The sequence below is a fragment of the Lampris incognitus genome, chromosome 4 (assembly GCF_029633865.1).
Source record: "Lampris incognitus isolate fLamInc1 chromosome 4, fLamInc1.hap2, whole genome shotgun sequence".
NCBI lineage: Eukaryota > Metazoa > Chordata > Actinopteri > Lampriformes > Lampridae > Lampris > Lampris incognitus.
The window spans coordinates 3,777,313-3,792,312 of record NC_079214.1 but is presented as its reverse complement, the minus strand read 5'-3'; the positions used below and the strand labels follow the sequence as shown (position 1 = coordinate 3,792,312).

Genomic DNA, 15,000 nt, shown 5'->3' with positions numbered 1-15,000 from the left:
TCATTGGGCGGCAGGCGGGGAGGCACCCCGGACAGGTCGCCAGGCCATCACAGGGCCAACACTAACACAGACACACAGACACAGACACACACACACACACACACCTAGGGACAAAGTAGTACAGCCGAGTCACCTGACCTACATGTCTTTGGACTGTGGGAGGAAACCCACGCAGACAAGGGGAGAACATGCAAACTCCACACAGAGGACGACCCGGGACGACCCCCAAGGTTGGACTTACCCCAGAGCTCAAACCCAGGACCTTCTTGCTGTGAGGTAACTGCACTAACCACTGTGCCACCATGCCGCCACTCAATAACCCACTCCTGGACATTCAATGTTCCTCTGCAATCTTCTGAAGTGGTCCCAGTAAAGTGTTGTTACAGTGTGATGAAGTAGCACATCACATGACATGGTTAAGTGACGTTCAAGTACAAAAAAGGCTATTAATGCAGTTGCAAGAACAATACTTTCCTCTCATATCCTGGGATGTTTGATTTGAAAGAGAACTTAATTTAACTGTAATTTAACTGTAATTATAACTACTCTGATTATCTGTTAACTCCCCCTCCTGTTTCATCTGTTTCTATCTGCAGGTGTCAAACTCAGTCAGTCAGTCAGTCATTCAGTCAGTCAGTCAGTAGGTCATCAACAATCGTGGTGTAGGAATGGATTGGTTTGTGTCCACTTATCTACATCATATTTACCAGTTATTGCGCCCTCTGATATAAATGTATAAATATTACCGCTGAACACACAACCCTGTGTAAACTAACCTAGAACATGCCATTAGGTTGAATATTTTCATCCACTGTGCGTGAATAAATTTCATGCAGAGGACTATTAATTCACACCTGTGGATTTAAAACACCTTCGGTTTGGCTCTCGCTTGAAAAAGGCTTGGGTGTAAGAGAGGATCCACAGGCCTAAGCACTATAGAGAGAGACGCCTGTGCTTCAGAATGCAGAACAGATAAGCATTAACTAAATGCTCAACCAGCTCCAGCCTGGCATTTAAAGAAAAACTCCTGGTCTGTGTGTGTGCGTGTGTGTGTAACAACAGATAGGGGGCGTTACCTGTAGCAATGGCCTGGTCCTGTGCGTCCTGCCCTGCCAGCCCGCTGGTTGGCATTAGCCTGGCTGATGGGATAAACCTGCAGGGCGTCCATTCCAATGCGAGGGTTGAACACCTGGTCAGAGACAGGATGAGACAGGAAATGAACAATACAGACTCATATGGACACACACGGAGACATAGAGAGACCAAGAGGAAGAGGATGTTGTCTGAACTGTGTTGTATGTACATGAAGACATATTCAGAATTGCTGATGTAAATAAATAACCTTCACAGCAGCAATAATACCTTTAGTTTGCAGTATCCTGCATCCACTACAAACATGATTCCATCCACAGTGAGGGAGGTCTCAGCAATATTGGTAGCAACAATGCACTTCCTTACCCCGTCTGGAGCCTAGCCATCAGCAAGAAAGGCAGTTAGGAAACGTTCCGTTCTACTTTGTTACTTCAGTCATGTGTATAATAACGTCACTATACTACACACCACAAAATCACAATGTTATAGGCAACAACTGATTTGATGTGGGCAAATTAAGCTGCATTGAACCTTCTGGAAAATCTTGGCCTGGAGATCGGAGGGCAGCTGGGAGTAGATGGGAAGAACAGCCAGAGCAGGAGCGCTCTCCAGCTCCTCCAACCGCTCCACAATCTGATCAGATGTGACCTGGGGGGAAACACGTGTAAAAGTCTCATGTAAGAACTTCTGACAGGCTGACATTGTGGGCTGGGACATTTTGATAACACAGCCAGAGTTAAGTGTGTTAGAGCCATTCTTACTTCTACATTATTTTATTGACATTAAAAAGAGGTAGTTTTCATGTGGAATAATACAGTTCAATAAAGTAAGTTTACTACTGTGATATTTCATCTCCCAACATGGAGTTGTTTCATCAGGAATGGATTGAGGGCTACTCTGTCAGTGAGGGACCTTTGGTCACTGCAGTCGGCTGCATTCTTTGCATGCCTTGTTGACCAAGCGTGAAACTAATGGTCCCCACAGGGCGTCTGGGTAGCGTAGCGGTCTATTCCGTTGCCTACCAACACGGGGATCGCCGGTTCGAATCCCTGTGTTTCCTCCGGCTTGGTCGGGGCACCTGTTCGGGGGGGCAGGGGAGCATGATCTTCCCACGCGCTACGTCCCCCTGGTGAGACTCCTCACTGTCAGGTGAAAAGAAGCGGGTGGTGACTCCACATGTATGGGAGGAGACATGTGGTAGTCTGCAGCCCTCCCCGGATCGGCAGAGGGGGTGGAGCAGCGACTGGGATGGCTCGGAAGAGTGGGGTAATTAGCTGGATACAACTGGGGAGAAAAGGGGGGGGTCCACCCCCCCCCCCAAAAAAACAAAACAAAACAACTAATAGTCCCCACAAAGTATCCACACATAAATAATAGTTTGGCAACATATGGACGTTGGACATTGAGGGCTTGAAAGGCTATACAAGTGCATTGGAACGTCTCTGGGACGGTGGCAATACATGTCCATGTCCCTGAACATGTGAGAGACCCTCACCTCGATGTCCTCCTGGCCAGGCATGAAGATGAGGATGTCTCCTGCCATCCCACTGAGGTGGATCTGCAGGGCCTGCTTCACTGCGGCCTCAACATAATCCTCCTGCGGGGTCTACGCAACACACAACATGTACGGGAGGATTTAAAAGGGACATGAGAAAATAAAATATCACAAAAATACCACAGCCAGTCTATAATAGAAATAAACTCTGTCATCTTTAAATAAACAGAAAAGCTCATGAATGTGTAGAAATTGTAAATACTGGTACAGAAATGTAAGTTTCTACATTAGTTTTCTCGTTCCAAGGTCAAAAAGTTTCTATCTGCACATTTTCTGCAAGAGACCAGTTATTCCTTTACTTCCTGCACCTGTACTATGTCAGAAACCCACAGTCAAGCCTTGTATGTACAGGCTGGCTTTGCTAACAAAAATAGTTTCCAATTCTGATCCTAATCTGAACAAAAAAACAAAAAACAGGTGATAACATAAAAACATTTTTGGTGTAAGGAATTTTTAGAATAATTTAATGCTCAAGATATTTACTACCAACTCCTTAGAGGTTTGTGTACCTTTGTACCACAGCAACATATAATAAGAATAAGTCAAGTCAATTATATTTGTATAGCCCAATATCACAAATTACACATTTTTGTCAGGGGGCTTTACAACACAACATCCTGTCCTTACGCCCTCGCATCGGATACGGAACACCTCCCTAAAAACCTTTAACAAGGAGAAAAACTAGGAAGAAACCTCAGGGAGAGCACCAGAGGAGGATCTCTCTCCCAAGATGCACAACCTGACATGAATAAAGCGCTGAATTTGCACATCATCATCATTATCCAAACCGCTTATCCTGCTCTCAGGGTCGCAGGGATGCTGGAGCCTATCCCAGCAGTCATTGGGTGGCAGGCGGGGAGACACCCTGGACAGGCTGCCAGGCCATCACACAGGGCCAACACACACACACACACACACACACACACACACACACACACACACACACCTAGGGACATTTTAGTATGGTGAGTCACCTGACCTACATGTCTTTGGACTGTGGGAGGAAACCGGAGCCCCCGGAGGAAACCCACGCAGACATGGGGAGAACATGCAAACTCCACACAGAGGACGACCCGGGACGACCCCCAAGGTTGGACTATCCCGGGGCTCGAACCCAGGACCTTCTTGCCGTGAGGCGACCGCGCTAACCTCTGCACCATCATGCTGCCCCCATCACATCACATCACATCATGTGTTTATTTTTACAGCCATTCTTTAGGAAGTGATGAATGTTCAATAAATGGTTGATTTCATTAGTTATGGTACTGACATGCATCTAGCTGACAAGTTCATGTGGAGACCACATTCCTGGGACGGCATCTGAGGTCAAACATTTCAACAGATAAATCAGAGATGACTGGAAACGGAGGAATACCTTGCTGAACAATATGTCCACTGGAAATGTTCTTCCTGGAATGTTGAATATGGGCACGTTGCCGAAGAAGGCTGCAAATTTGTCAGAGTCCATGGTGGCGGAGGTGACGATGAGCTTTAAGTCAGACCGCCTCGACACAACCTGAAGCCAGCCAGAGGGGTTTTAAAATGTCTTTATGACTAAAAGTATTTGCACAGAGAGAAAAGAACCTGACCTCTGAAGATACACAGGGCAGGCAGCCTCTTGGACATACTGAGACACGTGTGTGCCGGGCTTTACCTCGCGCAGCAGGCCAAACAGCACGTCGGTGTTCAGGGAGCGCTCGTGAGCCTCGTCCATGATGATGGCACTGTAATGATCCAGGTCCGACTCCCTCAGGGACTCCCTCAGCAGGATACCATCTGTCATGTACTTTATTAAGGTTTTCTCTGAGGTGCAGTCCTCGAAACGGATTGCATAGCCCACCTGCAGGAGCAGTGTGAAAAACGGTCAATCTGAAGTAGCAGGGACGGCTGAAGCTCTTACTAATCTCATTAAAGAAATGCTGTGTAACAAATGAAAACACATCACACTTAATTAAACTCTTACCACAGTCAACACCAACAAGCCCACTACAGAAAGGTTGATGCATCTTAAATTGTTTTTATGTGTTTGAATTAAGCGTTTTACTGTGGTCGCCTTTACTACTCTGCAGCTCCACGTCTCATCCTCCTCAACTGGAAGAGAGCGCTGCCACCATCCCAGACAAGACGGCTTAAAGAGATGACGTTTTACCTCAAGCTTGAAAAAAAAATCACATTTACACTGAAGGGGAATGCAAATAAATTTGAAAGAGTCTGGAGGCCTTTTCTTACCTACTATGATAACCTGACCCAAATAACAGACTTGGACAGTTCACAACCTCATCATTTCTTGTCTGGAGCAGAACTGTAGCAGTCTAATTAAGATCAATTTTAAAAAATAAAAATGAGTGTATTTTTCTTCCTCCCTTGTCTGTGTTTATGTAAATGAGGTCATTGTATATCTGTCGTATATTTATTTGTACTTGAGTCATTTCGGAGGATGTTGGGGGGAGTTGGGGACATGTTAGGGAGCAGGGGAGGGATGGGGATAATACTGGGTTTATTTCATATGTTGATTCCGTGATTTGTAAAATGCAAAATCCAATAAATATGTTAGAAAAAAAGTTTTAATTTGTCCACTAGATGGCAGTGTTACAGTGCATTTGATCCCTTTGGGTGGGAGAAGCTGAAGGGGCCAAAGCCAATACACATTGATTTCTGTTTAAATTGGAGACTAAGATCCAATGAAAACACGTGGTCTGTGTATGTCACTCCAGCAATAACCTCAATTCTGAATGATGATGATCACTGACAGACAATATGGGATTTTCACATTATTAATTCATTCATCTTCAGCTGCATCTCCGGGGTCGGGTTGCGGTAGCAGCAAGCTAAGTAGGGCACCCAGACCTCCCTCTCCCCAGCAACACCCTCCAGCTCCTCCTGGGGGATCCCAAGGCGTTCCCAGGCCAGACTGGACATGTAGTCCCTCCAGTGAGTTCTGGGTCTACCCCGGGGTCTCCTCCCAGTTGGCCGTGCCCGGAAAACCTCCAAAGGAAGGCACCCAGTAGGCATCGTAATCAGATGCCCGAACCACCTCAGCTGGCTCCTTTCAACGTGAAGGAGCAGCGGCTCTACTCCGAGCTCCCTCCGGATCTCCGAGCTCCTCACCCTATCTCTAAGGCTGAGCCCAGACACCCTACGGAGGAAACTCATTTCAACCGCTTGTATCCATGATCTCATCCTTTTCACATTAATCTCAGCTAATTTGATTGATTGATTGGCTGATTGATTTATTCTTTATTTACACATATAAAAAATAAAAAAGATATAATATATAATTGGCAACAGAATGTGAAGGAGAATTGCCTAAAAACCCTCACAGGGCTTGAAAAATGGCTTCCTCCAGGCAGCACACTACAGGAAACAATCACAGCAATGATTAAGTTAATGCTCTCATAAGTACCTATAACCTGGACTTCACCCTACTGACCGAGACCTGGCTGGATAGAAATGGCGCAGTCACGCTCATTGAGACTGCACCTCCTGGCTTCAAATTCATCCATACCTCCAGATCTGATAAGAGAGGCGATGGAAAAGCCGCTGTCTTCTCTGATTCCTATAGCTGCAAGGAAATCAATCCCCCTCGGGGAATTCACCTCTTTTGAACACCTTGCTCTTACTACACATTGTAATGCTATGACTTTAATAATTACTGTCTATCAGCCACCAAAATCTAAACATGGCTTACTTGATGAATTTTCAGAGCTACTGTCTCTGGTTTCCATTGATTATGATTATTTCATCATCTTAGGTGATTTTAATGTTCATCTTGACAATCAAACAGACCCTGATGCGAGAAACCCAGTTAGCTTACTGGAGGCATTTGTTCTCACTCAGCATGTTTCTGGACCCACCCACAATAAGGGGCATACTCTGGATTTAGTCATATCCATCCATCCATCCATTATCCGAACCGCTTATCCTGCTCTCAGGGTCGCGGGGATGCTGGAGCCTATCCCAGCAGTCATTGGGCGGCAGGCGGAGAGACACCCTGGACAGGCCGCCAGGCCATCACAGCCCCCCCCCCCCCCCACCACCACCACCACCACCACACACACACACACACACCTACCTAGGGACAATTCAGTACAGCTGATTCACCTGACCTACATGTCTCTGGACTGTGGGAGGAAACCGGAGCACCCGGAGGAAACCCACGCAGACATGGGGAGAACATGCAAACTCCACACAGAGGACGACCCAGGACAACCCCCCCCAAGGTTGGACTACCCCAGGGCTCGAACCCAGAACCTTCTTGCTGTGAGGCAACTGTGCAACCCACTGCGCCACCATGCCGCCCTCAGTCATATCAAAGGACTTAATATTATAGTACCCTGTGTCATGGATGTCCATATTTCAGATCACTTGTATATTTTTTTGTGTCTACAGGAAGAGCACTCGGATAAACAAAAAACGCTTCATTGATAATAATACAATTGAATCCTTTAAGAAAATTAGTAAATGAGTTGTCACCGTTCATGTCATCACAAACTGATGATCTTGTGAACAACTTCAACTCAAAAACATGAAGTATCTTTGCCAACATTGCACCTGTTAAAACTAAAAACAGAGAAACAAAAAGCCCCCTGGAGAAATGGAGTGGTTGTTAGGCAGCTTAAGAGAGAGTGCTGCCAGGCAGAAGGACAGTGGAGAAAGACCAAACTTCAGGTTCACCATGAAATTTACAAGGACAGACTGAACAAGTACAGCAAAGAAATTAAACAGACCAGAGTGGGGTAGTTGGCCAAATGCAATTGAAAGAAAATGGAGGAAAAAATGCTCTTGGACTCCAAGGGCTGACACCAGTCCCTGGACACATAAGTTGGAAACTACAGTAATATGACAGGTTATAGCCATCCAGTTTTTAAATATTCCCACCTCACAGGCACTTTTTAATATCAAACAGAGTATGTGTATCGTCTCACCTCCTCTCCCAGGTTACTCCCTATCTCCTCGCTGACTCTCTTGGCCACGCTCATGGCGGCCACCCTACGAGGCTGGGTACACCCCACCATGCCATAGCTGGTGTAGCCATCCTCATGGAGGTACTGTGTCAGCTGGGTGGTCTTCCCACTGCCCGTCTCCCCCACCACAATGACGATGCTGTTGTCCCTGCAAAGAGATGGTGGCAAACACATTTAAAATACACTGTAAACTTCACAGGGGCTCAAGAGGATGTGACCTCTGAAGAAGTTGTGAAGTCTGATGAGTATTTCCTATTTGCACATGGACTACCAGGACAGGATGGTAAACGACACATTACTGCTCCATTTCAGTTAACCATGTCACGTAGGTTCCTCTCTACAGACCAGACCAGATTCATGCAGTACTCAGTACATCTCAGCTAACATGAACCTGGTCTGACGTAAACCCTTATGAAGTGACAATGGAGGAAGAGAACGGGTAAGAGGGGAAGACGGGCTGGACTCCAGTACCTTATGATGTTGAGAAGCTGCTGTCTGACAGCGAAGATAGGCAGGTACTGTCTCTGCTCCAAAATAGTCTTCTTCTTTGCAAACTCACTGCTGGCCTCGCTCTTATCCTTCATGTGGTCTGCAAATTTCTGCTCGGCTCTGTGAGGAAGATGAAGATGAACAAATATCAGTGAGGAAAAAGATGATGGTGTCGAACCAAACACAAACTACACGTAAATAATCAACAAATTATAACCAATAAATATTAAGCACAAGCTGTTCTCAGTGATGCATGAAGAAATATTAACTGTAATAAACAATCTCCACATGTTGCACCGCAGATCTGGTCACCTGTAGTCAACTTTGCCATCCTCCCCTACCACCTTGCTCCCAGAGCCCTCCTCATCCTCAGTCTTCTTAATACCCATGATGTCCCCCAGCTTTGTACCTGCCAGTTCCCAGTGCTTGTGCTGTGCCTGTGAACGAAGCAGTCGTTTTGATATTTTATGTCAGAGGATTGTGAGCAACCATGTACTGAAACAGACCAGTCGAATCAAAAGGCCCTTCTCATTCAGAAAGCTCTGCAGAAATCCTTCTTCATAGAACTCATTACCAACTGGTCTGCTGCGACAATTGTCAGTGTTGATGGCTTTATGTAAATTAAATCAGCCTTAGATATTGAGGGGATATATACAAGACACAGGTCAAATTGCTCACTGAATAAATAAAAAGAGAATGCAGAAAGTAAAATCTGAAGGATGTGAGCTTTTCTTTCCACCTTAGTACTTCAGCCACAGCCACAGCTGACTTGTATGATGTATGCATGTAACATGTCTGACGTGTTTTATGAGAGCACAGATGCAGAGCGACAATTCCCCTGATCAAAACTGTAATCTAGGTGTGTGAGAGACATATTCCCATGGGCCATACTTTGGTTCTGACATCAACAGTATTGCTTTACATACAACGATATAGCAAACATTTTTCTAGAGGCTGCTTTTGTAAACCAGCCAAACGTTTCAACACTGATACCGCCGCTGGTCAGTCAGTCAGGTTACCTTTTTGCGTTCTTTCTGCTCCCGGTGTTTACGGACCAGCTGACTACCTTTTCGAGAGATGATGGCCATATCAGATGTAGCATCTTTCACAGGGATGACAGGCTCAGGCTGCAGCAAACACAAACCCACACACACGGTTAAAACAAGAATGAATGTGACATCAGCACACATACACCTGCTTCACCCCCCCCCCTTTTTTTTCTCCCCAATTGTACCCGGCCAATTGCCCTGCTCTCTGAGCCGTCCCGGTCGCTGCTCCACCCCCTCTGCTGATCCAGGGAGGGCTGCAGAGTGCAGACTACCACGTCTCCTCCAATACACGTGGAGTGGCCAGCTGCTTCTTTTCACTTGACAGTGAGGAGTTTCACCCCAGTTCCCCCTTCCCCCCGGACAGGTGCCCCGACTGACCAGAGGAGGCGCTAACGCAGCGACCAGGACATGTACCCACATCCGGCTTTCCACCCACAGACACGGCCAATTGTGTCTGTAGGCACGCTCGACCAAGTCAGAGGTAGCACGGGGATTCGAACTGGTGACCCCCGTGTTGGTAGGCAACGGACTAAACCGCTACGCTACCCGGACGCCCCCCCCCTTTTTTTTATTACGAAAAAAACATGCATAAGACACATCTTGTTTTTTCAAAGTATTTACACAGACATAGACTTAATCATTAGAACAAGAAGAAAAACACAAGATGCAAGACATTAAAACACAGACAGGCAAGACAGGAAAACAGCGAGGTGACCTGCAGGCTCCAGCATGGCTTACCACAACAGTTTCTAAAGACTGTTAGTCGTCTACTACTAAAGACTGTTAGTCATCTACTACTAAAAAAACTAACCGTATGGTCCACATTAACGACCAATTACATGACAAGATGAGTCTTTAAAAAGTGAATTGCTGTGAACTGGGTTACCTGCTTTGTGAAGACTATTCTTCCATCCAGGAAGGGTGGGACAAGGTTGTGAACCAGCAAGTGGACCTTGGCAGCGTTATCCTCCTCAAAGTCCTCATCCACCTCCAACCTCTGCACCACGCCACTGGTCAACATACGGTTGGTCTCCCACCGCTCGTTATCCTGGCAGAGCGAACAGCCATCATACAGATTTACTAGCATGATAAACTCACAGGTAGGCACACACGGCTGAGCACGCCTACACACACACACACACACACACACACACACACACACACACAGTTTTAATGAGGCAGACCTAACTGTGCGACTGCTGTACCTCATTAATCTGTCTTTTCTGGGCAGATATCCGTTTCTGCGTCTGCTTCTGGAGTATCTGCTCTCTCTTCTTCACGTACTCGTCGGAGGTGGAAGTCAAAGCATTGTGAAACTCATCGTAGCCCTCATCCATCATGTACCAGTCTCTGTCCGCTTGCTTCAAATCAGAGTCAGATGCAAAGGAACATGGCATAAAAGATACAAGGGCAATCCAGTCGGATGCAGAAAGACTGGACTACATCTACGAAGACAAAACACTTACTCTCTGGTCCTCTTCCCACTGCTCTTTTTCATCCTCGTTATCGAACATTATTCCCTCCTCGCCATTCTCCTTCTTACCTGAAGCACAGTAACGGTTATCAGAAACACTCAGGTCTATCAGACATACCCCAAAAGTTCACATTGGTACACAAAGTTGTGTTTTCGCTGTTGGTACCTTTTCCTTGTGAGAGACGAGGCGTCGAGCCCAAATGCTTCCTGTCATTGGCCCATTCGTTGTACTTGTAGGAGGGGGTGGGCAGCGGCGTGTCATCAGGGTAACGGCCTCTGACTGACCTGGGGACACATTCATGACGAAGGCCGTGAGGAAGACAAGTTTTCAACAAAACTTCTGACCAAATGTGAAATCTAAGCTACAGGTAGGGCTGCCACCATCATCAACTGACTGCCTTGTGTGGTTTTATCTTTTTTTTTTGTGAAGCACTTTGTAACATTGTTTTCGAAAGGTGCTATATAAATAAAATTATTATTATCACATTTTAGTTGACGATTAATTATCATACAAATAATTGTGGTTAACGACTTGTCTTCTTTTCTTTCTTCTTTTTTTTTTGCTCCCCCCCCCCCCCCTTTTCTCCCCAATTGTACTCGGCCAGCTACCCTATTTTCTGAGCCGTGCCGGTCGCTGCTCCACCCCCTCTGCCGATCCGGGGAGGGCTGCAGACTACCACATGTCTCCTCTGAGACATTTCTTTGGCTGTGTACCGCGCTACACTGTCTGTTAACGTGCACCATCTGTACTGTCACGTTTATATTTAGACACGCGTCCGAAAGCTTCAGGAACAGACAATTGCCGGGATGGAACTGCGGCGGTGGCTGTCTTTCCAAGTTCGGTGAATTGGGTGGGGTGGTGGATCTGTAGATGGCTTTTTACATTTGTGGTATTAGCACTTTTTGCTGCAAATCCAACAAATCCCCTCCTCCAAGTTATCAGGCTCTCCTTTTTCATCTGGCTTAAAACCACCATGTGCCCACAGTGGTGCTGCGGTGCTTTGCAACTACGTCCAATGATGTTGATGTCAACACATGCTCGTCCAAATGCAGTCGTTGAGTATTATAGAATATTATAGAATATTACAGAATATTATAGAATAAGTGTCTCAAGATAGACAGTTTGTTGGCGCTAATTCACCGCTCGTGTGCCAGGGGCGTAACACGATGACGTCATTAAAAGAGCGCCGGTCATACAACAACGGTGGAAAATGACATGGAAATAGGGATGGAAATATGACATTTCTTTTTTTTTAATCCCCCTTTTCCTCCCCAGTTGTATTAATCAATTACCCCACTCTTCCGAGCCGTCCCGGTCTCTGCTCCACCCCCTCTGCCAAACCGGGGAGGGCTGCAGACTACCACATGTCTCCTTCCATACATGTGGAGTCACCAGCCGCTTCTTTTCACCTGACAGTGAGGAGTTTCACCAGGGGGAAGTAGCACGTGGGAGGATCACGCTATTCCCCCCAAGTTCCCCCCGCCCCTCCGAACAGGCACCCCGACCAACCAGAGGAGGCGCTAGTGAAGCGACCAGAACACATACCCACATCCGGCTTCCCACCCGCAGACACGGCCAATTGTGTCTGTATGGACGCCCGACCAAGCCGGAGGTAACATGGGGATTCAAACTGCCGATCCCCATGTTGTTAGGCAACGGAATAGACCGCTATGCCACCCAGACGCCCTGAAAATAGTACATTTCTGTTAGTTTCATCCAGCTGTTTTTATACACATAAATGGAAATGATTCTGACGATTATGCAGAATGATGGCGGTCAGGTGATTATGTAATAATTGTGACAGGCATAGGTACAGTAAAAGTAATTCCAAGAGCCAGAGAAGTATCTTAGAAGAACCGTTAGATAACTCCACTAGACTTCAAAATAAAACTACAGCCTAACTGCCCAGACAATTAAGACAAATCAAAATGAAGGAGAAGTCTACCTGTCCCTTCTCTCACTGTCTCGGCCTGAGCGATGGCTGCGGTCTGAGCGATCCGATTCTCTGTGTGAAGGGGTAGGAGATGGAGACTCCCACTGGGAATGCCGAGAACTGGAATAGCCGCTGTCATCCTCATCCCAGTTGGAGCGTGAGGGAGTGAAGGAGTCTATATATAAAGAAGACAGACCAGCAGGAGATACTGTTAAACACAGAGACTTCAACTGGTAAGGATTAACATTCGTTGTGAATGCACTGGTTTGCTTTACGTCAAGTCAATTTTATTTGTACAGCCCATTATCACAAATTACAATTGTAAATTGTCCTCAGTGGGCTTTACAGCAATACAACATCCTGTCCTTAGACCCTTCACACCAATTGGTGTTGATTAAAGTCTTTTCTGTTCAACACTATCTTGCTACCTATCTACTGAGAGAAGTAAGAGGGAGGTAAAAACTGAACGGGCCTTACCTCTTGGACGTTGCTGTGGTGTAGCGGGTTCATCTCGCTTGCTTCCTCGACTGATGCGATCAGACCAGCCATCTCTCTGTGAGCGCTCACTCCTCTCGCTGCGGTCCGATCGCTCGGACCGGCTGCCACTGCTGCTGCGGCTGTGGCTGCGCTCCCGCTCATCTACCAGAAACAACGGAGGCAGTTATTCACAGCAGCCGACTGCTACTCTGGACCCGCTCCAAAGACAAAAACAGCCACACTGCCCCAAAGATAAGTATATCATGTGATCACCTCTTTCACTTCGGCGATCCCTGCCTTTATCTTTGCTCCGGTCTTTGTCTCGCTCCCTCTCTCGCTCCCTGTCCCGGTTCTTTTCCTCTTTGGAGGAAGCGTAGACGCCGTGCTCCCGCCTGTCTTTCTCTCGCTGCTGATGTCTGCGGCGGAACTCTTCGCTGACCCCACCGGGGTTGGAGGGTGTCTCAGAGCCTGTCACGCGATACTTCCTGCTGTCAACAGGAAATGTAATTGAGCGCTAGTATGACATTACACAGTGGGAACTGGACCAATTTTCTTTTCTCATAATAATTTGTTTGGTAACACTTTAGTATGGGGAACATAGTCACCATTAATTAGGTGCTTATTAGCATGCAAATTAGCAACATATTGGCTCTTAATTGGTCATTATTACATACTCATTAATGCCTTATTCTGCATGGCCTTATTATACAACCAGTAAGTCATTAACTATGAGTTTTCCCTCTATAACCTCAGAAGTATTGCTTATTAGTAGTACCATCTCAATATGCTTTGCTTAGTATGGCCTTTATACGGTGGTAGTACCACAAGAAGAGTTATTCTCCCTTACTAACACTTAATGAATATGCTCTGTTCTTACATAACAACACACAAAACTACAAGTGTTCATAGTGTTACATTACTCTAAATTAAGTTTTTGTTACTTAGAATATGTTCCCCATACTAAAGTGACATCTTGATCATTACTAATTCACTAGTAATTAAGTTTTTTTACTTAGAATATGTTCCCCATACTAAAGTGTTACCATTTGTTTTAGCAACTAAAACAAACTGAATAACAACTGATCGGCACCATCATCATCACAAGATGCCCAGGGATTAAAAAAAAATACAAGAGGCAAGAACTTAATACGAGGAATATATTGAATACTGTTGAGATAGGTTGAGATAGGTTGGGTTGTTTTTTTTTTTGTTGTATTTTCCCCCCTTTTTCTGCCCAATTGTATCCGGCTAATTACCCCACTCTTCCGAGCCGTCCCGGTCTCTGCTCCACCCCCTCTGCTGATCCGGGGAGGGCTGCAGACCACCACATGCCGCCTCCGATGCATGTGGAGTCACCAGCCGCTTCTTTTCACCTGACAGTGAGGAGTTTCACCAAGGGGACGTAGCGTGTGGGAGGTTCACGCTATTCACCCCAGTTCCCCCTCCCCCCGAACAGGCGCCCCGACCAACCAGAGGAGGCGCTAGTGCAGCAACCAGGATGTGATTACCCACATTCGGCTTCCCACCCACAGACACGGCCAACCGTGTCTGTTTGGACACCCAACCAAGCTAGAGGTAACATGGGGGTTCGAACCGGGATCCCCGTGTTGGTAAGCAACGGAATAGACCGCTATGCTACCCAGATGCCCTGAGATAGGTGGTTTGAGCTTGCCACTTACAATACTGTCACAGAAAGTTGAATTGGCTCATCTGGACACAATGTTGGATCAATTTTCTGTCCACCCCAAGGATCCGGTCCTCCGGCACAATCAGGGCAGTATACTGTAGCTGTTAAGTGGCAGGAGGATTGCCGTGACTTGTACATTGGGGAAACTAAACAGATACTGGCCAAGTGGATGACACAACACAGGAGAGCTAACACGTCAGACCAGGACTCCACAGTCTGCACCATCTAGACAGTCTACACCATCTAGACAGTCTACACCATCTACAGACCAGTGGCCAC

At 46.5% G+C, this 15,000-nt stretch overlaps 1 protein-coding gene across 5 annotated transcripts in view; it reads right to left on the bottom strand.

The window, feature by feature from the left end:
* dhx38 (DEAH (Asp-Glu-Ala-His) box polypeptide 38) overlaps positions 1 to 15,000 on the bottom strand; it is a 44,183-nt gene that overhangs the window by 19,343 nt on the left and 9,840 nt on the right. For 4 of the 5 annotated variants that reach the window (XM_056278214.1, XM_056278218.1, XM_056278215.1 and 1 more), the window contains exons 3-19: positions 13,308 to 13,522; positions 13,035 to 13,196; positions 12,570 to 12,732; positions 10,790 to 10,908; positions 10,616 to 10,692; positions 10,355 to 10,510; positions 10,036 to 10,197; positions 9,120 to 9,227; positions 8,413 to 8,537; positions 8,083 to 8,220; positions 7,573 to 7,759; positions 4,302 to 4,487; positions 4,023 to 4,163; positions 2,588 to 2,698; positions 1,624 to 1,740; positions 1,363 to 1,470; positions 1,077 to 1,189 (exon numbers count right to left, since the gene is read on the bottom strand). In XM_056278214.1, coding sequence (XP_056134189.1) covers positions 1,077 to 1,189; positions 1,363 to 1,470; positions 1,624 to 1,740; positions 2,588 to 2,698; positions 4,023 to 4,163; positions 4,302 to 4,487; positions 7,573 to 7,759; positions 8,083 to 8,220; positions 8,413 to 8,537; positions 9,120 to 9,227; positions 10,036 to 10,197; positions 10,355 to 10,510; positions 10,616 to 10,692; positions 10,790 to 10,908; positions 12,570 to 12,732; positions 13,035 to 13,196; positions 13,308 to 13,522 — 2,388 coding nt within the window. The remainder of the gene's footprint in view (positions 1 to 1,076; positions 1,190 to 1,362; positions 1,471 to 1,623; positions 1,741 to 2,587; positions 2,699 to 4,022; positions 4,164 to 4,301; positions 4,488 to 7,572; positions 7,760 to 8,082; positions 8,221 to 8,412; positions 8,538 to 9,119; positions 9,228 to 10,035; positions 10,198 to 10,354; positions 10,511 to 10,615; positions 10,693 to 10,789; positions 10,909 to 12,569; positions 12,733 to 13,034; positions 13,197 to 13,307; positions 13,523 to 15,000) is intronic. The other variant, XM_056278217.1, reaches the window with a different exon arrangement.